At 41.3% G+C, this 25,851-nt stretch overlaps 1 protein-coding gene across 11 annotated transcripts in view; it reads left to right on the top strand.

The window, feature by feature from the left end:
• Atg10 (autophagy related 10) overlaps positions 1–25,851 on the top strand; it is a 289,765-nt gene that overhangs the window by 178,595 nt on the left and 85,319 nt on the right. For 8 of the 11 annotated variants that reach the window (XM_063282566.1, XM_063282567.1, XM_039103148.2 and 5 more), the window contains one exon: positions 10,399–10,496. The exons of 2 other annotated variants lie outside the window; for them this stretch is intronic. In XM_063282566.1, the coding sequence (XP_063138636.1) occupies positions 10,399–10,496 (98 nt within the window). Of the gene's footprint in view, positions 1–10,398; positions 10,497–24,026 lie in introns of those variants that run through there. One more of the 11 variants, XR_010063662.1, reaches the window with a different exon arrangement.

Raw genomic sequence — 25,851 nt, 5'->3', positions numbered from 1 at the left:
GGTTCCAACGAACAATTCCACTGACAGCTCTTGTAGCATTACTTGAATCATTTAGCCTCCCTTAGTGACTATTTTGAAGAGAAGTGGTCTTTTAAATATTTAAGACCTGGCATGTTTGTTTAAAATGCTTAAATTCTAATCTTTATAGTCATATCAGGCCTGCTATGATCTAGCAGAGGATGCCAAGTAGGAGACATCCAGGGACGCTAAGAGGCTTTGCAGTGGCCCTTGAGAACTAGCCAAGTTACGCATGCATACACACACACACACACACACACACACACACACACGGGAGGGGGGTAGGGAGAGGGAGAGAGAGATAAAGAGAATGTGCACAAAAGGGCAGTTTTATTTGTTTTTGCAATTTTGTTTGTTTATAATGTTTATATGTGTGTGCGTGTTCATGTGTGGGTACACATGCCTGTGTGCATGAGCATATTCACATGTGGGTGCATACAAGCCTCTTTGTGTGTGTGTGTGTGTGTGTGTCCGCGCGCGCGCACGCGCTCATATGTGTGGGTATACAAGCTTGTGTGTGTGTGTGTTCATGTGTGTGGGGACACGTATGTGAATGCCATAGGTTGATGTTGCTTGTCAGCTCTCACTGAACCCAGAGCTCATCAAGTGCAATCTCACTGGCCAGTTTGCTCCAGAGAAAAGAAAAACACAGGGCACATACAAATTTGTATATGAGTCATTATTCATAGTAGCCAATAAATGGAAAAGAAAAATACCAAATGCCCATCAAGTGGTGAGTGGATAAGCACAATGTGCCTTGTAATCAATAAATACAACTTGGCTGTAAAAAAAAGAATGAGAGGCCAGTACATGCTATGACATGGAAAACTTATAAAACAGTTCACAAAAGAGCCAGCTGGTCACATACGTGTATGTTTAACAGTGGTTTTCTAGAGGCAGGCAGGTTAGGGGATGCGAGGAACAGCTGATAAGTTGGTGGTTCCGAGTATTGCAAACCCGAGGTGATGCTCACAGAACCCTGAGATTACTGTTGATTTTAAACAGGAGAGTTGGATGTATGTGAATTTCACCTTCGTAAATCTGTCTTTTATGTCTTCTGTGACCCCCACAGGAGCTAAGAGATCGCTCAACCTGTTACTTCTCAGGTCTGCCAGGGCTTCCCTCTCCCCTGTCCCCAGAACCTTCTCCCCTTCTGCCAGGCATCACACTAGCTCACCTGCTCAGAAAGGTCTGACCCCGCCTGTCAGCTGTCCCCCTGCAGCCTCCTTTGTCTTTCTGCCACAGTATACATCACCTCTTAACGTCCCATATGATTTTCTTTATGGACCGTCACGTTCTTGCTCTCTGGCTGTAGTATGACTTCCACGAAAACATCACTTGGCCAGCTGATGTATCACAAAAGCTGGGGATATAGTAGGTGCCACATAATATAAATATCTATTTCTAAAATTAACCTCTTATCTTATTACCCCAAGGAGAAAATTAAGGGGTGAGATACTAGTTCTTCTGTGTTGAATTAAAAGTTATTTTTCATTTTGACTTAGTAATTCCATTCTAGGAAATTTATCAAAAGAAAATAATTGAAAAGAAGAAAAATTGGTGTGGCCTCCTTGGGACTCCTTTGTGTCAGGTACTGTTTCAAAGCTTGTGAGGTTTTAAATGACCAACAGCAATGTGACACTTAAGTAAATATGAGTTACAGTGTAGCATGAGTACAGCATCAGGTAAACAGTCAAGGTGCAAAGATGGCTTTTACTTAGCATGGGAAATATTTATACTGAGTATGAAAAGTATAGAAACTCTGACTTCTACTATGGAGTTAAGACCTCTTTACTGATGACTTACAGTGTCAGACCCTGGCTCAGATGACAGGGTCCATTCAGGAATAAGAATGACCAAGCTCAATCAGAGAAAGAACTGGAAGAGCTTGAAGGGGCTCGAGACCCCTTATGAACAACAATGCCAAGCAACCAGAGCTTCCAGGGACTAAGCCACTACCTAAAGACTGTACATGGACTGACCCTGGACTCTGACCTCATAGGTAGCAATGAATATCCTAGTAAGAGCACCAGTGGAAGTGGAAGCCCTGGGTCCTGCTAAGACTGAACCCCCAGTGAACGTGATTGTTGGGGGGAGGGCAGCAATGGGGGTAGGATGGGGAGGGGAACACCCATAAAGAAGGGGAGGGGGAGGGATTAGGGGGATGTTTGCCTGGAAACCGGGAAAGGGAATAACACTCGAAATGTAAATAAGAAATACTCAAGTTAATAAAAAAAAAAAAAAAAAAGAATGACCAAGCTCCACATCTATAGATCTCCACGGTTGGGAAAGGCAGGAAATGAAGAGGTGCGTAAGCGGGTAACCTCAGAGATGTTTATTATGAGAAAAGCCAGGGAGAGCAAAGGGCTCGCTGGTTGCTATGAATGTGATGTGTGGATTCACTGCCTTCAGTAAGACCTTGTTCCTAGGGAAGAAAGACAGTGGTGCAGATAGGCCAGTTGGACGGGGCTGCAGTGCCTCTATGCTTGGATTTTACCCTGTGAGGAGAAGAACAGTAGAGTGTATAGTTCGACACAAAATACATATAGTTCTATAATAGAGGTTTATAGGAGTGGACACCCAGCACTAGAGCTTGCAGGACTAACAAAGGCCATTGTGGAAGTTTGAACTTAAATCCCTGAGTAACATAAATGGAAGAGCAAGCATGTACTGTAGAAAAATTTAGAATGTTGGGACAAACCATAGTTTTTATTGTGAGATTGATGGCTGAGAAAGAGACCGCTATGGAATGACTGTTGGGTTTCTGGTCTTTCCTCACTACGTGAGAAATAGAGAAAACACATGGTAATGTATCAGTGTTGGGGGGTTGTCTTCTGAGGTTAGAGCCTTGGGCCTCATACGTGCTAAGCATGTGCTATACTGGTGAAATACAGCCATGCTCTAATTTGTGAGTGAAATTAATATCAAGGATAGAGATAAACACATTGTTGCTAATCATTGGTTTCATGGAGCCTCAAAGAGCCTGAACATTAGGAACACAGTACCTACTACCTTTTTTAAAAGCTACAAAAGCTAAAACCATAGAAATTCTTTTATCTTTCTTTTTTGCTTTTATTGAAAATTCATACAACAAGTTCTCATTATGGTTTCTCTTCAACCATCCCCTTCCAGATCCTCCTACCTCCTGCTCATCCAACTCTATACCTTCTTTTTCTCTCTCTTCTGAAAACAGACAGGTTAAAAAAATTTAAAAAACACAAAAAGTACAAAAAACACACATACAAAACTAAACCTTGAAAACACAAAATTGAGAATCATAATATACAAGCAAAATATCAGTAAGGTAAAAGAGTGCCCAAACAGGGCTGGAGAGATGGCTCAGTGGTTAAGAGCACTGACTGCCCTTCTAGAGGTCCTGAGTTCAAATCCCAGCAACCACATGGTGGCTCACAACCATCTGTAATGAGATCTGATGCCCTCTTCTGATGTGTCTGAAGACAGCTATAGTGAACTTATATAGAATAAATAAATAAATCTTTTAAAAAAAGAATGCCCAAACAAAGAAATATGAGACAAGGGGAAAAGTCATAGAAACACTGTTGACCTCATTGTGTGTTGGCCATCCTGCTGGGTGTGGAGTCTTAAGTGCAATTTGAATCCCCAGTAAGGCACTATGGGAAGATATTAATTTTTTCTTTGCAAGCAGCTGTCAGTTGGAGATAGAGTCTTGGTATGGATGGGTGAGCATCTCCACTTCACCCTCTCACACTGAGAACCCATCTGGCTTAGACCTGTGCAGACGCTGTGCGTTGTGCTGTGATCTCTGAGTTCCTATGTGTACTCAGCCTGCTCTGTCTGGAAGACACTCTTTTCTTGGAGTCATCCATCCCTTCTGGCTTTAAAACCATACAAATCCTTACTCATTTTAACAATGTGCATTTTTGAGATGAGTACAATTGTACTCTTTTTATTTGTTTTGAGCTTGGTTTTAACTGTGGTTGGTTTTTTTTTGTTTGTTTGTTTGTTTGTTTGTTTTGTTTTGTTTTGTTTAAGTCTACTATTGCCATTTAAACCCTGTATTCTAAAAAGTTCTCTTTTTTATTCTCCTGATTCAACGTGCTCTGAAAAAAGCACTGGCCCTCAATCCTAGTATCACATTTGATGGGAATCCTGGAACATTCCCTGACATTGTCGCTGGGCTGCTCATTATTAGTCTTGTAGAAACACTCCCAGCCTAGTAGGCAGGCTTTTGACGGTGGCAACAAGCAAATGATGCTTAGGTCATTGATTATTTTAAGGAGTAAAATTAAAATTATTATTTGCTAGCATATACTAAAGCTTAGCTTTCTTCTCTGTGTCTGAAAACTTTGGTGATAAGGAATACATTATCTATGTATCATATATATACATATATATAGTATTTTAATATGTGTATGTATTTTAGTACATACACATAACGCATTCACGGCATCACTGTCCTTGGAGGAAGCATGTCTTAAGAAGAGCCTTGGATTGTGAGTCCTGAAGCCAGCTTCTGATTCTGTCACTGGGGTGAGCTGACAGCGTCATCTTAGAGACTAACACCAGGGTGTTAGTCACCTTATCTCTAACACTAGTTGCCCTACTGTGCTCACCTTATTATTCTCCTACTAAGCCACTCTCATTTTGATATGTAAACATTATTTGAAAGCATGTTGCCTTTTGAAATTTGTTTACTGAGATTGGTCCGTGACGCTGCGGGACGTCGGATCTTATTTACCTCTTCAGAATCAACACACACGTGTTCTGAAGATGTATAGTGCTTATCTTCAGAGCAGAGTTTGGCCTACTCTGTAAATGTGTTCAGAAAACAATATAACACAGATATTGAAGGCAGCTTGTTTTCAACTTGTAGCTAAACATGACATTCAAATGTTAATTGGATGAATAAATCTTGTTCATTTTACAGACATGGAAATGTCAATGGAATAAAACTATTTATCACAAGATAATGGTCTCCTGCTGCCAGATAAATGCCAAGATGAAGATAGTTATTGAAAATGTATCAAAATATTTCAGTGCTATTTATTGAAAATAAAGGTTGAGGGAAAGTTCAGCTTTTTGGGTCAGACATGAGAAATGCCCTGCTTATGCCATTAGCACGTTACTGCATCAAAGGCATGGTGTGTGGCGAGGGAGCCTGGGACAGTCTGAGAAACAGCAGTGCAGATGTAGAGCTATTAGCTTTGAGAAGGACTGAGTGCAACATGGATCTGTTAGCTTTGAGAATTACTGAGTGCAACATGAATCCGTTAGCTTTCAGGACTGAGTGCAACATGGATCTATCTGTTAGGAAGTACTGAGTACAGCATGGATCCATTAGCTTTGAGACAGACTGAGTACAATATGGATCCATTAGCTTTGAGACAGACTGAGTACAATATGGATCCATTAGCTTTGAGACAGACTGAGTACAATGTGGATCCATTAGCTTTGAGAAGGAATGAGTACAACATGGATCTGTTATGAAGGACTGAGTACAGTGTGGATCCATTCACTTTGAGAAGGATTGAGTACAGAATAGAGGCTGGGAGCTGCTGAGTAGTTACTGAGTGTTTTCTGTGTTCCTGACACAGTCCTGAGAAGGCTCGCTCATGTAAGGCTCATGGGAAGAAAATCCTGAAAGGATTATCCTACTGTGTGCACAGGAAAAGTAACTGAAATTCAAAAAGGAAAGATGTACAGAGGAAAGTAGCTGTGATGCACACAGAGAGCAACTGCCAGCCCATGTTTAAGCTCCAAGTAAACTCTAAGCCTCCTGTGTCCCCTCATACTACACTTCTTGTGCTCTCCAGTCTGGAAACCACAGCAATGTTTACTGTTTGCATACGAGTATTTCCCTGGGCTATACTGCACTTCTTTGAGCCCAGTAATGCAATGTATGAGGTGAAATTGGATGCTTATCCAAGGAAAAGGCCTATGTGTTGTCTTGAGAACTTACTGCTGTGAGTGGACAGAGTAACACTAGATTCTTGCATTTTGACGCCCTTCCAGCAGTGCATTTTGAAAATCTTTATAACTATCTCTCTCTTCCTTTGTATTTGAACCCATGCACCTATTTTCCCTCTTATCTTGGTGCATTTGAAGTACCATGGTGGTCTTCATCAAACACTTTGAGTGGACACCAAGTGTAGAGAGAGAAGTAACAAAAAGGAGAGGATTTCTCACTTCATTTTCTTGCTATTCCCATCATGCAAGTGGCCTGGATTCTCCAAGGCATTCATTCCACCTCCCACTTATCCCAACACTATATGCTAGTGTCCCCATCCTCTGTGCTCTCCAACACTAGGTTTCCTCTGGCACTGGCCACTTTCTATTTAGTATTTTAAGATATTAATATATTTGTCATAGTTTCCTCAGTGAATGGTAAACTACTTACTATAAGAAATTATGCTCACTTTCCTTTTCATCCCCTCAACGTTCAGTTGAATGATTTAAACATTATTGTCCATCAGCAGGAGACAGAAAATGTCTAGGTGTGGTCTCTGCCTCAAAGACAGAGAAATTACGAAGGCTCCAGCAGCATCTGCAGCAGACCTCTGGGAATCAGAGAGTCTGTCTCCTGGGCGTGCCCTTAGGCGTAAATCTGTTGTTTCTGTCTAAAGCATGTTCACCTTCTAGTTTATAAAAGTCCGAAAGGAGCTCTCTGCTCCCAAACCCCGTGGGAGAGAGACCTCACCGCCTGGTCAGGTGGGCACTCCTGAGGCTGCAGAGCGGAGGAGACCACCAACACTGCCCACCCCTGCCCACATCCCTGGCCCAAGAGGCAACTGTATAAGGCCTCTGGGTTCCCGTAGGGGAGGGCCCAGGAGCGGCAGGACCCCTGCACCTGAGACACTGCCGGAGCCTGAAGGAAACAGAACGGATAAACAGTTCTCTGCACCCAGGTCCCGTGGGAGGGAGAGCTGAACCTTCAGAGAGGCGGACGCGCCTGGGAGACAAGAGGAGACTGCACTCTGTGCGCATCCAGACGCCAGAGGAGGACACCGGGCTCCATCTGGAGCCCTGGTGCACGGAGGCTCCTGGAAAGAGCGGCGCAGATCTTCCCGGTTGCTGCCGCCGCGGAGAGGACTTGGGCAGTGCCCCACGAGCAAGCTTGAACCTTGGAACCACAGGTGGGACCAACTCTTCCCCTGCAAGAAACCTGCCTGGTGAACTCAAGACACAGGCCCACAGGAACAGCTGAAGACCTGTAGAGAGGAAAAACTACACGCCCGAAAGCAGAACACTCTGTCCCCATAACTGGCTGAAAGAAAACAGGAAAACAGGTCTACAGCACTCCTGACACACAGGCTTATAGGACAGTCTAGCCACTGTCAGAAATAGCAGAACAAAGTAACACTAGAGATAATCTGATGGCGAGAGGCAAGCGCAGGAACCCAAGCAACAGAAACCAAGACTACATGGCATCATCGGAGCCCAATTCTCCCACCAAAATAAACATGGAATATCCAAACACACCAGAAAAGCAAGATCTAGTTTCAAAATCGTATTTGATCATGATGCTGGAGGACTTCAAGAAAGACGTGGAGAACTCCCTTAGAGAACAAGTAGAAGCCTACAGAGAGGAAACGCAAAAATGCCTGAAAGAATTCCAGGAAAACATAAATAAACAAGTAGAAACCCATAGAGAGGAAACACAAAAATCCCTGAAAGAATTCCAGGAAAACACAATCAAACAGTTGAAGGAATTAAAAATGGAAATAGAAGCAATCAAGAAAGAACACATGGAACCAACCCTGGACATAGAAAATCAAAAGAAAAGACAAGGAGCTGTAGATACAAGCTTCACCAACAGAATACAAGAGATGGAAGAGAGAATCTCGGGAGCAGAAGATTCCATAGAAATCATTGACTCAACTGTCAAAGATAATGTAAAGCAGAAAAAGCTACTGGTCCAAAACATACAGGAAATCCAGGACTCAATGAGAAGATCAAACCTAAGGATAATAGGTATAGAAGAGAGTGAAGACTCCCAGCTCAAAGGACCAGTAAATATCTTCAACAAAATAATAGAAGAAAACTTCCCTAACCTAAAAAAAGAGATACCCATAGGCATACAAGAAGCCTACAGAACTCCAAATAGATTGGACCAGAAAAGAAACACCTCCCGTCACATAATAGTCAAAACACCAAACGCACAAAATAAAGAAAGAATATTAAAAGCAGTAAGGGAAAAAGGTCAAGTAACATATAAAGGCAGACCTATCAGAATCACACCAGACTTTTCGCCAGAAACTACGAAGGCCAGAAGATCCTGGACAGATGTCATACAGACCCTAAGAGAACACAAATGCCAGCCCAGGTTACTGTATCCAGCAAAACTCTCAATTAACATAGATGGAGAAACCAAGATATTCCATGACAAAACCAAATTTACACAATATTTTTCTACAAATCCAGCACTACAAAGGATAATAAAGGGTAAAGCCCAACATAAGGAGGCAAGCTATACCCTAGAAGAAGCAAGAAACTAATCGTCTTGGCAACAAAACAAAGAGAAGAAAAGCACACAAACATAACCTCATATCCAAATATGAATATAACAGGAAGCAATAATCACTATTCCTTAATATCTCTCAACATCAATGGCCTCAACTCCCCAATAAAAAGACATAGATTAACAAACTGGATATGCAATGAGGACCCTGCATTCTGCTGCCTACAGGAAACACACCTCAGAGACAAAGACAGACACTACCTCAGAGTGAAAGGCTGGAAAACAACTTTCCAAGCAAAGGGTCAGAAGAAGCAAGCTGGAGTAGCCATTCTAATATCAAATAAAATCAATTTTCAATTAAAAGTCATCAAAAAAGATAAGGAAGGACACTTCATATTCATCAAAGGAAAAATCCACCAAGATGAACTCTCAATCCTCATCTTCGGTTGGTTTATATACAAGTGTGCAATTTCTAGGCTTGAAAGTAAAATGATGCTATCTGGTGCTGGATAGAGGAGCCTTATTTTTTATTATGGCAGCTTGCTATTTTTGTAACATGGTGATTTGGTTGAACACAATAAAGTACAGTAGTAACTGATCTCCCCTTCTTCCTGGATGAGTGAGGAGATGATTAAATGTTGATGTCAGCATCCTTGAGCATATTCAGATGAGCGTCTGCTTCTGTTGAAAAGGATGCTGTATTTGATTGTGGTCCGAAGCTTTGAAGCACTACTTGGCATCTCCTTCCTTGGAGGTCTCACTTTTTAAACATAACAGATTTGATAGCTTGTTGGTGAGGTGAGGTCCAGCTTGTCTCCACTAGGTCATCTTCATGTGAATCCGGTGGTTATACGGTTTTGTTCTAGGGATATTTCATTTTTTTAATAACGGTTTTAGCTGACATTCATGGAGAGAATGAATCCTTAGAACTGTGCCACTAGTGAAAGGAAATCCTGTCTAGAGTATGTTTCTTTACAAAGCTGTGTCACACCATCCTTTGGGCCCTCTGCTGGAAAAGTAGAATCAAGTCTCAAATAATGCCTTTTAAATTGTATCCTCTAGTATTATAGATGTAGGACAGTACTGTATCATACCTCTGTGGATGTAAAATAGCTTGTACCTGCTTTATGATACGTAGTAGTGACCGTGCTTTATCAGAGCTGTTTTTAATGATGTTGCTCAGAATGTTTTCTTTCCAGATGATGATTGAGAAGCTAATTTTAAAAAAAAATGGTGCCAGGTACCACAAGAGTAACAGAACTGTGCTGTTTTCTCGGGTTTTGTTTTTTTACTTTTTTTTTTTTAATGGAGTGTGCTGGATGTCTCTACAGTTTTGTTCAGATGACTGCAGAACCTGGAAAAGCTGTTGCTGCTGTTGATGCATAACACACTGCTATTATTGGTCTTTTTATATAAATATAAATATATATATACAGATATATAATTTGAATTTTTGGAAACTTTAGCTGTGCTGTCAACTTTGGAAAAAAGTATCCCCGTTTACTGTGTTGAGTTGGCACTGTACAGAAATTAACAGCCATATTGGTCTAGAAATGTTGAACTTAAGTTTTTTCCATTTGTACAGGGGTAACACACTGTATTAAATATGTAAGGTCTTATCTACGTGGGTTTGATTACAAAAACTAATAAAGTATTCTCTAAATTTAAAAAAATAAAATAAAAAAAAATAAAAGTCCGAAAGGCAATAAATAGAAATCTTAGTTGCTATGTGAATACAAAGGAGAAAAGCTTAAATGTTTAATCTTCCCTCAGGAAGAAAATAGTAACTTACGCAGAAGTCTGATTCGTAAGTGTGTGTGTCAAGTGTGTACACCTGTAGAGATTTTCCCAGAAGTCAAAACACTCAGTGCTTTTAGAGCAGCAACAAGCACCATCCTGTCTCACAGATCACTAACGTAGCCTTGCATGTACTTTCACAGATGGGAGACCTTTAGCTCTGGAGGATATATGGGAAGGAGTCCATGAATGCTATAAGCTGCGGCTGCTCCAGGGACCGTGGGATACCATCACCCAGCAGGTCAGAGTCTTTCCCTCTTGCCGAATGTAGCTCCTTACCTCTGTTTACTCTGTCATCTAGTTCCCTCACCTCTGTTTCCATCCTGCACATTTTTAGCGACTTCAGTTCGATGACAGTGTCTTGTAGGACATCGTAGTTTACTCCCCCTATTATAAGCTTTCATAACACCCCATAATTTTCTTTCACGGAACTTATTATAATTTTGAATTATATATTTGAGTGCACTGTTTTTCAAAAAAAAAAATGAGCTCCCTTGTGGGCAGACAATGTCTGTTTTCCCTTTTCCTCTTCACGGTATGCCCAGCATACTGGGTGTACTAGGTGCCAAACAAAAGTTTGCTTTATATGTAGAAACAGAATCTAAGTTGGCACATACATTAAGAAATAGGAGTTTCCAGCACCCAGAAAGGCAAGAAGATCTCAGTAAGTTTGAGGCCGGTCAGGGTTACATAGTGAGATCCTCCTGTGCTAGCATGAACACTTGTTGTGGGGCCCCCAGAGTTCTGTACCTCAGTGTTTCAGTGGAGACAGGCAGGTTCTACAGCTCTGAATCAATGAACTACACATGTATACAACATGCACACAGACAGAGCCAGAATGCTCAGAAATACCTTTGATAGAGAAAATAGTTGCTTTTAAGTGTCGAGGAAAATGATAATGGGTGTAGAAAGATCCTATGCAAACTGTATGGCTTTAATTTTCACATTCTTCTTGATGCAAGATCTCTCTGTATAGCCTGGCTGTCCTCATGAAGTAGGCACTTCTATAATTCTATAATCGTCTATAATTACTTCACAGTTTTACTTGTAGGTGCATTTGCAAAAGAAAATGCGAAGTCTTGATTAGTAATAGGTTTGCAATATGCGAAAGATGAAAATAGATCTACAAAATGGGACATAAAAAGCAAATTTGCAAAAGTATAGAAAACAGGCCTGTCAATCAGGCCATTATTGCTGCCTTACGAAAATGGAAGTTAATTATTTTGGAAATTTAAAAATACTCATCACTTTGCAAACCTCAAGAACATAAATATTTTTTTTACGTCTATCAAAACTATTTCTCCAAGACACTGTTTAGCTTAATAACAGCTTCCTTTAAAAAGTGCCTTTATCAGCCATTAAACTATACCCTTATGTGGATTTCATTATAATAATGGGCGTTTACTTACCTGTCAATGAGAGTAGGTCTGTGATGTGGCTGCAGGGGACCATTTTGTAGATTTTTAACTGAGGACAAAATTTGTACTAAGTGCCTTTCACATTGCCCTCGGTTTATGCCTTTCCTTTGCACTGTTGTCCCCCAGACTAACCTGGTACTCCCCCTGAATCCATGGGCAGAGCTTTGCATCCCTAGATGCCCGATGCTCTCCTCTCTGCCCGCTTCCTCGGCCATGCCTTCTTCAGCCTCACTCATTCACCCCTCTCTGACTAGCCCTGGGCATGCTCACAGGGCACCACCTCTCCTGAGGGCTGTGGCTGCCACTCCCTGATGCCCTCCTGCTTTCTAAAATTCATCTTTCATTCCACTCTGTGCACCTCTGGCAAAACATGGCCCTTGGTTTCTCTAGCTCCTGTCACTGCTTTGAAACTCTTTCTAGCTTTCTCCCGTCTGTCTGGATAGTACTTACATACTCTTCCATTGAATCTTCCAGACGATATCAGCTAGCTCCCCTGCAACCTGGTTCTATAGACCTAGACCCACTACATGAGAGGCTACTGTGGTTAAAATAATTGTATACATAAGCAAAATAGCCGTATAGGGCTCTGTGTATAAAAGCACTTACAACACAAGCTGGCAAACTGAGTTTGTTCCCTGGAACCCCTGAAAAGATGGAGAGAGCCCCCTTCTCCAAGTCGGCTGCTGATCGCCACATTCGTATCATGATGTGTGTGTCTGCACTCTCACACAAATAATAGTAACAAAAAATAGCCACAGAAGTTTCTTTTAGCAATGTCATCTTGTTTAACGAAAACTCATCTCTATTAATTTTAAGAATGTTGAAGTGAATGCTGTTTCAACTCTCAGTATTGTCAATGACCGCACAACTCCAGAAATGTATACCATTGAGTCAGAAGCCACAGGGCAGAGAAAAGGTTTGGTTTTAAGTATCATGGAAGATGGCAAGGGATATAGGAAGATCATATTCAAAATATGGGTGTCTTTAATTTTAGCAGGTTTTAAATACAAGGTCTCACTATGTAGTCCTGGGTAGCCTAGAACTCACTGTAGACCAGGCTTGCATCAAACTCACAGAGATCTTTTTACCTTTCCTCCTGAGTGCTGGGGTTTAAGGTGTGCCCCACCACTCCCAACTTGAACTACCTGCTCCTTCTTGATTATGCTTCTGATTCTGTTCCTAGATTTTGCCTTTTTCTCATTAATGGCTTTGTTATTAATCTCGGTGCCAAACCTAGTGGTACTTTCTGGTACTTGTATAATTTTGTGCTTTGATTCCACACGTCTCTGTTCTGTCTCATGACATAGGAATGGAATTTTGAATTCACAACTGGATTTGCTTTTGTTTCTTAAACCAGTGTTTCCTATAGAGTTCTTTCTATTTATGGAATATCTAAGATGTTTACTCAATATAACGAACTAGTCTGTACACTCCTTTAGAGAACTGTCTGTATTCAAATGTAAAGACACATGAATTCCCACTTTTCCCACTTGTCATAGTGTTGCCATGTTACACATCAAATCTGATTACAGTAAGCAGAGTGATTTCTAACATGGGGATCACTTAATAAATATTTTATATGCCCAACTATAAAATTTAGGTGGACTTTTGGAAATTCTTTTATGGGGCTTTTGACTGTGGGTAGTTTAAATAACTTCTCATAACACTTCAGTAAAATCTTCATTTAAGCTTTAGAGTCACTTAGCAAAGTCAGGACAGTGAGAAAACCTCATTTGTAGCCATGGGCACCATTTCGCATTTGAAAGTCATTATATGTAATTCTTTTGAAGATCTTGATTCTTAATCCCAGATTGGCTAACACATTGGTGTTTATCTTTTCCTTTGCTTGGGATCTTTGGGAGAATAGATCTGCATTTTTATAAGAGCTCATGCCTAGGAAAACAAGGTGTTTGCAATGGGATGGAGTGGGTGGGCACCATAAAACCCTAGAGGAGAATAAGCTGATCGAATATTGGTCGCACCAAATAGTAGTCCTCGTTTTGCAGAATTACGCTAAAGAATCATTAGCTTGCAGACTGAGCACTGTAATAATGCCCTGCCCTCCAGAGTGCCTTAGAAACAAAAGCAGCCTTTGCATAATATAAAACGCATGTCACTTCTTTCCCAGGCCTGACTGTGCTCATATAGTTTGTTGCTCTTCATCTTTAGTAATCACACTTCTGTTCTCTCAGCGTTTGTCCTGATGATGAGGGCTTGTTCATGTCAGACATGAACCATCTCCTTTGAAGACAAGCCACTCATGAATCTCATAATCTGATTATGCTGATGGCTCACCTGCCTTTGTCCAACCCTGCAACCTAATGCAAAATTCCTAAAGAAAGTTAACCAGTACTTAGTGGTTCTCTCTCTCTCTCTCTCTCTCTCTCTCTCTCTCTCTCTCTGTGTGTGTGTGTGTGTGTGTGTGTGTGTGTGTGTGTATGTGTGTGTGTGTGTACTGGAGCATGTGCACATGCAGTCTATACTCATATGTGAAACACACTCCATTTAATTGGGGTTTCTTACATGAAAATGCTTTGGACGGATTACTTGATCAAAGAGTGACTGTTACGGTGACCATCACTGAAGGCGGGCACTCTATGTTTCAGGGCAAAGGAGTCCTGCGATCTTAGCATAGGCTAAGGTCACAAGATTTTTTTTTTTATTTTCAACCTTCTTTAATATACCCATTTCTAAAACACACATATTTTTCCAATGTTCTCTGACAAAGAAAAATGGCTTCTAAAATTATAAACAAAGTAGTGACATTTGTTTAGCTGTACACAGCTTTTAAGCTTTCTTTCAACAAGTAGAACTCGTGGAAATGTATTCTGACTATGTCTATTACTGACACACTGAGGCAATGAAGTCTGAATGTGTCATGTTCATATAGATTTCTTTTTTTTTTTAACTTGAGTATTTCTTATATACATTTCGAGTGTTATTCCCTTTCCCGGTTTCCGGGCAAACATCCCCCTAATCCCTCCCCTTTCTTATCGGTGTTCCCTTCCCCGCCCTCCCCCCATTGCCGCCCTCCCCCCAACAGTCACATTCATGGGGGTTTAGTCTTAGCAGGACCCAGGGCTTCCCCTTCCACTGGTGCTCTTACTAGGATATTCATTGCTACCTATGAGGTCAGAGTCCAGGGTCAGTCCATGTATAGTCTTTAGGTAGTGGCTTAGTCCCTGGAAGCTCTGGTTGCTTAGCATTGTTGTTCATAAGGGGTCTCGAGCCCAAGAGAAAAAAACCTTCAATTTTTACTTAAAGGTATTTTGTGTGTGGAGGTTTTTATTTCTTGTTTCCTTAAACCCTGTATTTAAGGATATTCAAAAGTATAGATGATAGTATATACACTTATAGACTCATGATGCTCTTGTTTCTTTATCCGTTTAGTTAGTTACTCCTGGTTAAACCTAGGTTTCCCCAGTGTGATAATCAGATGTTCTAACCTTAGATAGAGCCCGGCCCCAGGTTGCTTTGTTCATATGTACTTTTTGGTATCTCATCCAGTTTGGAATTTTTTTTGACACAGATTTTAGACAATATTTTATCTCATCCACAAGTATTTGAGTAGGCATCTTTAAAACTAAGGGCTCTGCATAAGCATTTATAGCAGTGTTATTTATAATAGCCTCAAATGGAAACATGATGGGTGTCCTTCAGTGGGTGGTTGTTGAAACAGATTGTGTGTGCATTCTTACCCTGGAAAGCAATCAAAAGGAGCCAACTAATGACACACTCGACAACCTGGATGAATCACTACATAATGAAACCAAGTGCAAACAGTCTCCAAAGTTTACATAATGCTTCATTTGATTTCCATAACGTTTTTTCTCTTTTCCATTTATTTCTTTCTAAATTATATACTCTCTCATAATTTCACACACACACACACACATACACACGAAATTTTTTTATTAATGTCACTCCCTCATTATCCTTTTTACCTTCACCTTCACCTTCGCATCGTCCTACCAATTCCTTCCTTTCAAGTACAGTTCATGAGGTGTGTGTGTGTGCACGCACATGTGCATGTGTACATGAGCATGTGTAGCATATACACATACGTGAGACTCAGTCCATTTAATTGGGCTTGCTTACATGGAGGTGGTTTTGGAGAGATTGACCAAAGGCAGTCTACAGTGGTTACACAGCTGAGGAATGTGACCCCAACACACAAACCATTAACTCCCTCTGACTTGTTTGGGAGCCTCTCCTCTACCCTGTGGTAGAATTTTGCCCATGTATTGTAGTGCTAACCACAGCAGCTCTGAACTCATCTATGTAACAGCCATATCATGTCCAGGACTACTTTACATCCTCTGGCTCTTAGATTCTTTCTGTGATGTTCATCTGGAGTCTTGGAGGGTTGATACAGTCATCCAGTTTAGTGTTTAGGGCTACGTACTTGACTCTTGCCTGTTTTCAACACATTGATTAGTTACGAGTCTCTGCATTAGCTGTTGCCCACTTGCAAAGAGAAACTTCTTTGACCAAGGCTGAACGCAGATTAATTTATAGGCATAAATGTAGACTTTGAAGGCAGTTTGATATGATGCCCAATACAATAGTAGTAGGTTACTCTCTAGGGCTTACGCCCTTCTCAGCTATGGCCTTTGGCCTTTGGTCAGGTTTACAGTACAGTATGAGTTCCTTCTGTCGAGTCGGCCTACCTGAATCTCAAACAGAAAACAGGTGCTCACCTTCTTAACTCCCATGCCTTTGTGGCCCTAGCAGGTGCGTCTTGCCTGAAAGTTGGTATTGTCACTCACAGGGTGCACAGCTGGATATGGCTACTGATGACTTTTCTCCCAGAAGTCTGCTTGACAGTGCAAAGCCTAGCCAAGCAGTGAGGAACTTTCCAGTCCAGTTTCAGCCTTGATTTCTCTGTCTTGCAAGCAAAGACATCTTTGAGCAATAAAGTCTCTTTATGTAGCTCTGGTGCTCAGTTAAGAGGAAGGGCTGAGCTTTCAGACCCTCCAGGGCCTGCCCAACAGTGCATAGAGGTGACCCGCACCTGGCACTAGGGTTTTAATACCTTAGAACTTCTAGGAACAGCAACATCTAGCCAGACAGGATAGCCCTATTTCCTTAATTTATACTTTTAATTGGGTTACAAACTAGTGGGCTTCCTGATGACCTTTTTGAACATCTTACCTTACCCTCTCCTTTGCCCCCCATTTCCCCCATGCTCTCCTCCTCCTGTCCTTAACCTTTCCATTCCCAGCATTCCCATCTCTACTTCACACCACGCATGTGCTCTCCTACCTCCCTTAAGGCACTCCCCATCCACTGGCCTCTTTGCACTTGGCTGGCTTCTATGGTACTCTAAGTTGAACACAAAAATTAAATTCAAAATTAGGTTCCCCATAAGGGAGAATGTGTAGCATTTGTGCCTGGGTCACCTCACTCAGTTATACTTTTTTTTATAGTTCCATACATTGCAAATTTCTGTTTTCAGTGCATGTAGCTAGGTTTTGCTTTGTTCACATACCAAGTCAGCTACCTGATCCCTAGGCTGATCCTCTTTCCCAGCTGAACGGCTAGCACACTAATGAGCGTTGAGGGGCAAGCATCTCTATGGTGGGATACGGGGTCCTTCGGTGGAGTGCAGGAGTGGTCCTTTCCCTGTGTGCCACGCTGGCTCACGCTGTAGCTGTTTTCTAACGTTCTGAGGAATCCCCAGGATGATTTCCTCAGGGGATGCGCCAGTTTACACTTCAACCAACAGTGAACGGAGATTTTTCTTTCTCTGTGTCTTCGCCAGCATTTGTTGTCTTTTGATCTCTTGATGGTACCCATTCTGGCTGGCGGGAGAAAGGAACACAGCGTAGTTTTTAATTTGTGTTTCCTGGTGGCCAGTGATAATTGACTGTGTTTTAAAATGTTCATGAACATTTATTTTTCCTCTGAGAACTCTGTTCAGGTCTATAACCTAATTTTTTTTTATTAAGCCAGTGTTTTTATGTTTTGCCTTTTGAGTTCTTTGTGTGTTTTAGATGCGTATGCATCCCTTTGATGCTGGGAAAGATGTTCTCCTACTGTGCAGTCTGACTCTTAATTTGATACTTTCCTTGGCGTTTTAATTTCAGGAGGTGCCATTTGTCAATTGTTAGCTTGCCCCTCTCCCCCTTTTTCCCTAGATCACTGTCTTAGTCAGGGTTCTTTCGAGTCACAGAACTATATAGTAAGAGTTGATGACTTACAGCCTGTAGTCCAACTCCCCAACAACGATCAGCAGCAGCTCTGAATGGACGTCCAAGGATCTAGCCATGGTTCAGTCCCATCAGGCAGGCAGGCAAAAAAAAAAAAAAGAAAGAAAGAAAAGAAAAGAAAAAGAAAACCTTTTCCTTCTTCCAATGTCCTTATGTAGGACTCCAGCAGAAGGTGTGTCCCAGATTAAAGGTGTGTACCACCACTCCTGGCTCTGGGACTTGGTTTGCCCCAGGTGACCTTGAACTCAGAGATCTCCTTCCCTTAAGCTCCTGGGATTCATAGACACTTTGCCTCAAGATCTCCATGCTAAGATCCAGGTCAGAAACTTGTATCTCCCAGCCTCAAGATCAGGATCAAAGGTGAGCCTTCCAATTCTGGACTGTAGTTCATTCCAGACATAGTCAAGTTGACAACCAGGAATAGCCACTACAGTGACCAAAGCTTTGTTTAGGAATCCTAGTTTCTGTGTGTGTCTTGTAGGATACTCTGTCTTTCCTTCTAGCTGTGTCAGAGTTTCAGGTATTGTGCTAAGGCCTTTCAACCATTTTGGAGCTTATCTTTGTCCAAGGCAAGAGAAGAATGAACTTACATTCCTCTACGCAGTAAAGCATTTTTGAAAGGGTGAAGTCATACCCGACATCAGGGTTGCGGTGGTGCGGTGCTGAAGCAGGCTGTAATGAGGCCGGGGGAGCTCTGCGCTCTGTGTCCTCACTTGGTGAGCATCTCAGTTGTCACACGGTAGGGTTATGCAAGATGTTGCTGTTGGGAGGAGCTGAGCAGGTTGCAAAAGATTTCTTTGTATCATTTCTTTCCGCTATATGTAAAATTACAATTATTTCATCATAGAAAAATTAAAAACTAAAAACTCTCAGTAATGTGAGTCTGAAATTACATCTAAAATTGGGGGAAAGTACAGAAACATTAAGCAAGCAAGCAAGCACTATTTTAATTTTTTGAGTTGGTTTGAATCAATATCCAAATAAACTTAACCCAGAATGGCCAAAATCACTTACAACTTTAGAAATCTGCTTAAAATCTATGTGGATTTTCATTCCTTCCTCTTTTACATGGCAAACCATGGAAGAAACAGGTTGTTTATTCTACAAGTTTATTTTGCAACCTTGATTATTTTTCCTGACTGCATCATTATGATGCTTCATGTGTTCTCCCCTAAATTTTATGAGCTGGTAATTAGATATTAAGGTTTGATCAAATTTGTGCTTGAATTTGGGGTGGAGCAGGAAAACTTCATAAGTGTTTTTGATTAGTCTCATGCATGATCATGGCTCTGTTTTTTAATATTAGCATCTTCTGATGGCCCTATATCATTAACTCATTCAGGGGTTCAATAATTGGGATGTTTTAATTGTATCATTCATTATTTATTTGTGAGACTATTTCAGTAATGACAAAGTTTCACCCACCACTCTTGTTTTAGAAAGGCAGCAGACATCTACTTCTTTCTTTTGTTCTAGCTTTGCAGATGGAGTTGACCATTTAGCAACCTCTGCAAGACACCAAGATTGTTTTATTAAATTTCTGTGAATGGATATTAGTGTTTTGTCTTAGTTCATGATTGTTATTGTCTTTTTTGATGTTCAGCATGTCTTAAGTTACTAGTGAACATCTCTTTAACTCCTGAGTCATCTTGATAACAAGCTATGTATTTTTAATGCCTTTCTTGCCTTATGGTATGAAACGTTGCACATAAATGTTGTACATGTCCTGTCCAAATTTTAAACGGTAAAGCCGTGTGTGTGTGTGTGTGTGTGTGTGTGTGTGCCCGTGTGTGCCCGTGTGTGCCCGTGTGTGCCCGTGTGTGCCCGCATGCCCGAGTGCCCGCACTGGGCTAGTTGCAGGATCTTCTGCAAATTATGACACACCTTGTGTCTTAGTTTAATTTTCCTATACAGATGATGCTATCATCTATAGAGTTGGAGGGAAAACTAAATCAATATACATATAATACTTTGAACATTGTCTAGGATATGTAAGGAAATACATTATGGAAAAAATCAGCACTGATTACTTCAGGGCAAATAGTTACTTCAGTAATTTCTACAATAACCGATGAATTAACTAGAATAATATTAGGCTTTGACCCACCCCTCTCCTTGCTCATGTAGTTGAAGCCAAACCCTTGTGACTTAGTCGATTGCTTGGGCCTCAGGATTTCTTTTGGCTCTTGGCTGCTTCACTCCTTTTCCCTCTCTCCCTCATTCTCCTTCCTCATTATTTTCGAATTTCAGGATTGTAGAACATCCACCATTATCGAATCTGTATTAGTTCATTTTGTGCACCAATGTGAAATATCGGAACATGGGTACTTTATTTTGGAAAACAAAACAAAACTTGATGGGGTTACCATTTTGGAGGCTGGCAGTTCACATGTGAGCAGCCCCACCCATTCGGCCTCCGGTGAGGAGGCCTCTGGTGACATCACAGCAAGACAGAGAAGCAGAAAGGGAGATAGACACATGCGTGCACTAGAGATAACATACCAAAAAGTAAAGTCATGGGATTCAGGGCCAGCTTCGCTTTGTTCTTGGTATGCTATTCACGAGGGAGCTAACCAATGCCCCATGAGAACCCCATCAGAACCTTCTGAGAGAACACGGTCTGCAGGGATTAGCCTTCATCGCTAGCTTGAAGGGATTTGGAACCATCTGGGAGATCTCGCCTGTGGATGTGCCCAGAGAGTTTTAGCTGATGCGGGAAGACTGGCCTGGAGGGTGGGTGGCACCATTCCATGCACTTGGGTCCCAAACTGAGTGGAATGGAAGGAAATAGGAGACATCAGATGAATACCAGCGTTCCCTTCTCTCAGCTCCTTGCCTGTGGAAATGCGAGGCATTCTAGTCATGCATTCCCAACCCCATGAATCATGCCTTTGCCACCATGATGCAGAGCCCCCTCTTAGGCTGTGAGACAAAGCAAGTGCTCTTCCATTCAGTTGTTTCTTAGGGATTTTATTGCTGTACAGCGACAAAGAAAGTAACTACTAAAATCCTGACCATGTAACCACCTTTCTACCAGGCTCAAAACTATAACACAGGGGACCAAATTTTTAGTATATAAACTTTGGGGGTATATGTTGCAGGAAAACAAAAAAAAATGGCAGAACCGGTTCCCATTCATACCCTGGCAGTCGCTAGTTCTGGCTCCAATGGGCCATTGGAACGAGCGCTAATTTATCTCAGATTAGTATCTCTCCCGAGGCTCTCTGCTAGCTGCAAACTCTCTGGTTCCAGCTACCCAGTAAAATCATGGTTCTAGAAGTCCAGCAGCAGCTGGCCTATCATGGCTCCTGCCACAGACTCTGCCCACACTCCCAGCAACCGCCCCTTGGTAGTTATAAAAGTATAAACTCTCAACTTCCCGATAAAACCAAGACTCAACAAACTGTAACCCAACAATCAGATTTATATGTTAAATTCTCAATCCACAATACATCCACACAATAAACTCACAACCAATTGATAAGGATATAAACCACCCACCTAGATAAGATAAATGTGCCTACAGAAATCTATCCCAGCTACCTTGGCAATTCAGGACCACCCAGATATGGGTCATCTTCCCCGTCTCCATTTTGATTCTCTTTCTCTTCCCCCTCTCTCCCGCCTTACAAAAGCTTTGTCCCTGCCTTATTTTTTTACTGTCCAATCATGGCCTTGACCTAACTTGTCTGCCTTCACCTGCTTAATGATATCAACCTACAAGTATACACTAAAGTCAATTCCAAACTATTGCAGGCTCCTTTTCCCACACAAAAATATTAAAATTATAATTTTATAACTCATAATAGAGATGACTATATTCACATTCTGTGCCAAAATATTTAATTTCACCTAAAAGTTTTGTCTTTTCTTTTTACAAGTAATATAAACATTTTTATGTGTCCTTAAAGGGTAAGTGGCCCCTAGGCACTGTACTTGAGGAATACATGACTGGGCTATAGGAACCTCCAGGAGCTGTCCCTGGTCCTCTCGTGCCCAATCTCAGTCTTCCTATCATTTCTCTCTACCGCTGCTGATATGAGTACGTGATGGGACGTACGTTTCTTTTTATGGCTTCTAGCTCTTCAGCTAATGTGCTAGAGACACACTTCTATTTTCACGCTCCCAAACCACAAAGGAGTCCATCACATTGGATCATTTTCTCCACATGTGCATTTGGGCTCGTGAGGGATGAACACATGCCCATAAGTCTTTTGTGTAACAGCTTGTTTAGAATTGCCTTCTCTTCAAGTCCCCAGCTTAATTCCTAAAGGTAAGCAGGAGACTTACATATGAATAGCAACCTATGTCTTACCTCCTTTTACATAATTATTTCTAGCACCTGAACCGGATGCTTTAAATTTGGAAGCCTAGAGTTTGGAAGCCCTTTGCTTTCTGTTTCTGTGTGCCTGAGGGGACCGAGTCCAAGTCAGTGAAGGTTGTTCAGGGGTGGAACTATGAAGAAGCACGCTGATTGTTTATCTCCCTTGCATTGCATGCCCTCTGCAAGAACCTGACTAAGAGACCGGAGAGATGGCTCTGCTTAAAGTGTGTGCTGTACAGGCATGAGGACCAGTGTTCTGATCCCCAGAACCCATATAAATGTTTAATGGTTGTGGCAGTCCACCCGTGATTTTAGCCTAAGAAAACAGGCGGGATTTCCAGAGCAAGTTCTTTGGTGCGAATAGTCATGTAGTTGAGCTCTAGTTTTGATTGATGGGCCTTGTCTTTGAGCAAAATGATGTACCATTGATGTTCGTTCCCAACATCAACCTCAATCCCCCACATGAAATTTATATGCATGTGCCCACACACATGCAGAGATGCATACATATAGGTGCACCTCACGTACACACACAGAAAAATAAAAAAAAAAAAAGCACCATCTTAAGTATCTATAGGGAGTAGAAGACCAGCAGCCTCTGTAAAACACGTTTACCCAGATACCATGATTTCAGCTTGAAAAGCAGGGCTTGCCTAAAACGTGCAACAGGATGATAATTTGAGGAAGTTTCGCTTTCTTACCATAAAAAAGTTTCTCCAAGATTAAAACAAAGCACGTATACATAACTCAACAACAAAAATATTTTAAGAGTCTTCGGTGAATAAATTCCTCTTGACTCTCGGTGCTGCAGGAAGTCATTGGCTTGGGGATCTTGAGTAAGGAAGCTTCGTGCATTCCTCAGTGATTTATAATGATAGCTGATGATTTAATTGTGCTTCCTCTAGTAAGAATTGTGAGTGCTCAAGTGAAGCGCCAGTGATTGGCTTCTTCTGAACTCAGTCTCCCCGGAGTCTTTAGGCATCTCTTTTACACAACATCCGATGGCTGACTTTTAACTCTTCCTGGTTTAAATAATACAAATCAATTAAAACACACAGCTGTTTAACAGAACAGCGCCGTGTTGCTATAGGTCTCCGTGGGTATTTCCTGATGGCTCATAATGACATCAATTTAGCGCACCTGGTAGGATCCTTGTGAACTGGAAGTGGCTTAATTCTTAAATGACAAGAAAATTAAGTTGCTTTATAGGTTGCTGCTGCTTCTTCAGAACCTCTGCCAGCTCCATGGCTGGCGCCTTTCACGGTGGGGTTTGATTTAAGTAGCAGTGCCAATATCGTGTGGTTGTTTTCTCTGTAATTTGCTGCTAATTTGTTGTATCTGACTTTGAACACTAGTAAGTCATTCGGTAAGCAAGTTAATGGAGGCCCAGCGCTGCGTCTGTCTTTCAGGACTTTTTTTTTATTTCTTTGGTTTTTTGGTTGCTTTTTTTTGGGGGGTGGGGGTGTTGTTTGATTTGTAGGCATAATATTTTAATAGTTCTCAGTAATCTTGTCACTTGTTTTAAGAGGCTGAAATATGCTCGGATCATTGGCATCTCAGTGCAGGGCTGTTTTTCTCTCGACTGTACTAACTGTTTTTAGATTGCCAATCTGCTTGTCCACTGAGTTGTTGATGGCCACGGAGACTGTATATCATCAACATAATGGATACTGGATACTGGATACTGGATATCGCCAACATACTTCACTTTCCATGTTCATTGTTTTGTCAATCCAGAAAAGTCCACTGTCACTCATGGTGCATTGTGCTTTTCTTGTTTTATAGAAAACCGCCACATTTTTATAAGGATTTTATGAACTCGGTTTGTACCCTTCACATTTGTTGCATAAAGAAAAGTATGAAGATGGGAGACTGGCAGAGGACCAAGCTGTGCTCCCAGCCCCAGTGCATTGGCATCTCACAGCCACCTGTAACTCAAGCTCCGGGGGATCCAGTTCCCTCTTCTGGACTCCATGGGCACCTAAATAGATGCACACATACACATGCACACACACACACACACACACACACACACACACACACACACACACATTTAAAAAGAAGAGGCAGCATATGAAACTTACTTTTCATTGTCCTTGGCTAACCTGTCTTTCATGAGTATCTTAGTTTTGTCACAGGAGTCAGTGCTGGTGTAACACTGTCTTCCCATCTGGCCCGAACTTTCTGAAGTTTCTAACCGCTCGTCACTAATGATCACATTAATCTAAATAAAGAGATTTTTAAAAAAAAGTCTTATTGACATAATTTCTCAGATTTGCTTTGTTCCATTTTAATGAGAGTTTTAGATTGCATTTCTCATAAATAACCTGGATCTACTGATGTATTTGAGGTCACATGTTTATTTTACTGAACGGTAACAACAAGATGCTGCCTAATAGTTTCTGTCTCACCTGTACCTACTTGAGCAAAACAATTCTTAGGTTTTGATCATTAAACTTTTGATTCAGTGCATGCCTTGAATATATCCAAAGGCCTTATTTAAGAAATTTAACAGTATGTCACTAGAATTTCTATTCCTGAACAAGGAGCAGCTTATAAATATAAAAATAAAATACCATTTAAAATATTTAATAATTCATTTTAATATTATTCATCCTAGCACATTTCATTTTTATAATTACCTACTATCAATTTTTAATTTTTAATAAACACCTTAGATCCCAAACTTCAAGTTTGAGGAATATTTATATTCTCATTTCCAGTATTTTACAAAGAGGTTTGTGATGGGTAGGTGGTAAGGACTGTGCAGAGACTGGCATGCTGGGGACGGTGACACAGGATTGGGGAGAAAGGAGTGCAGGCTCAGCTGGGGCTTCACCCTGGATGTGTTCTCCATCACCAATAGGATTTGAAGCTACCGAAGAAAGATGCTACTTCTCTTTTCTTCTATGAGACAGTGTCTCATGTAGCTCAGGTTGGCCTTAAACTCACTCTGTAGCCAAGGCTGGCCTTGAACTTTGATTGTCCTGTCAGCACCCCGCATGCTGGTGTGCAACATCACACCCTGTGTTTGACTGTGTTTTGGATAGAGTCGTCGCGGTACACACATACTCTATCATGCATTCCTTTATTTTTCATTCCTCGTTCACCCTCTTCAGCTTTCCCTCACTAGTCCATTCCTCTCGTTCAGATCAGCTGCTAAGTCCCCCATATTAATGTTTATAGTCAATGTATTATTTTAAAGAGTAACCCATAAGTAAATACAACAGCAAAGTGAATCAAGTATCTATGGAAGCCATTACCACTATCTCAGAGTATTCTTCAGGGTAGTTGTCCAGGGGTTCTTCCTCTGTCCAATCCGCTTTTCAAAACCATGTCAAGTAATATACATGTATGTCTATCCACTCCCACTAATATCCACTGCATACATCTAGGACATGCATGTCTACCTTCTAACATACAGTGCACACATATACTATAACTAACATAGCAAGTGAATAAGGACTAAATAATGGAAGAAGCGACAAGTTTAATAGAGAGCCCAGGCTTAGGGATGTCTGTGCTCTCTAAAACAAGAAATACAGGGGAAAGCAATTCAATATACTTCGTTCTGTAATAGAAGGAAGAAGACATGTGTATCTGAAGAGACTAAATTTTCTTGTGCCAAATCTTTTGTAGACA

Source organism: Rattus norvegicus, chromosome 2 (assembly GCF_036323735.1).
Source record: "Rattus norvegicus strain BN/NHsdMcwi chromosome 2, GRCr8, whole genome shotgun sequence".
Classification (NCBI taxonomy): domain Eukaryota; kingdom Metazoa; phylum Chordata; class Mammalia; order Rodentia; family Muridae; genus Rattus; species Rattus norvegicus.
This window is presented reverse-complemented; position numbering and strand designations above follow the sequence as displayed.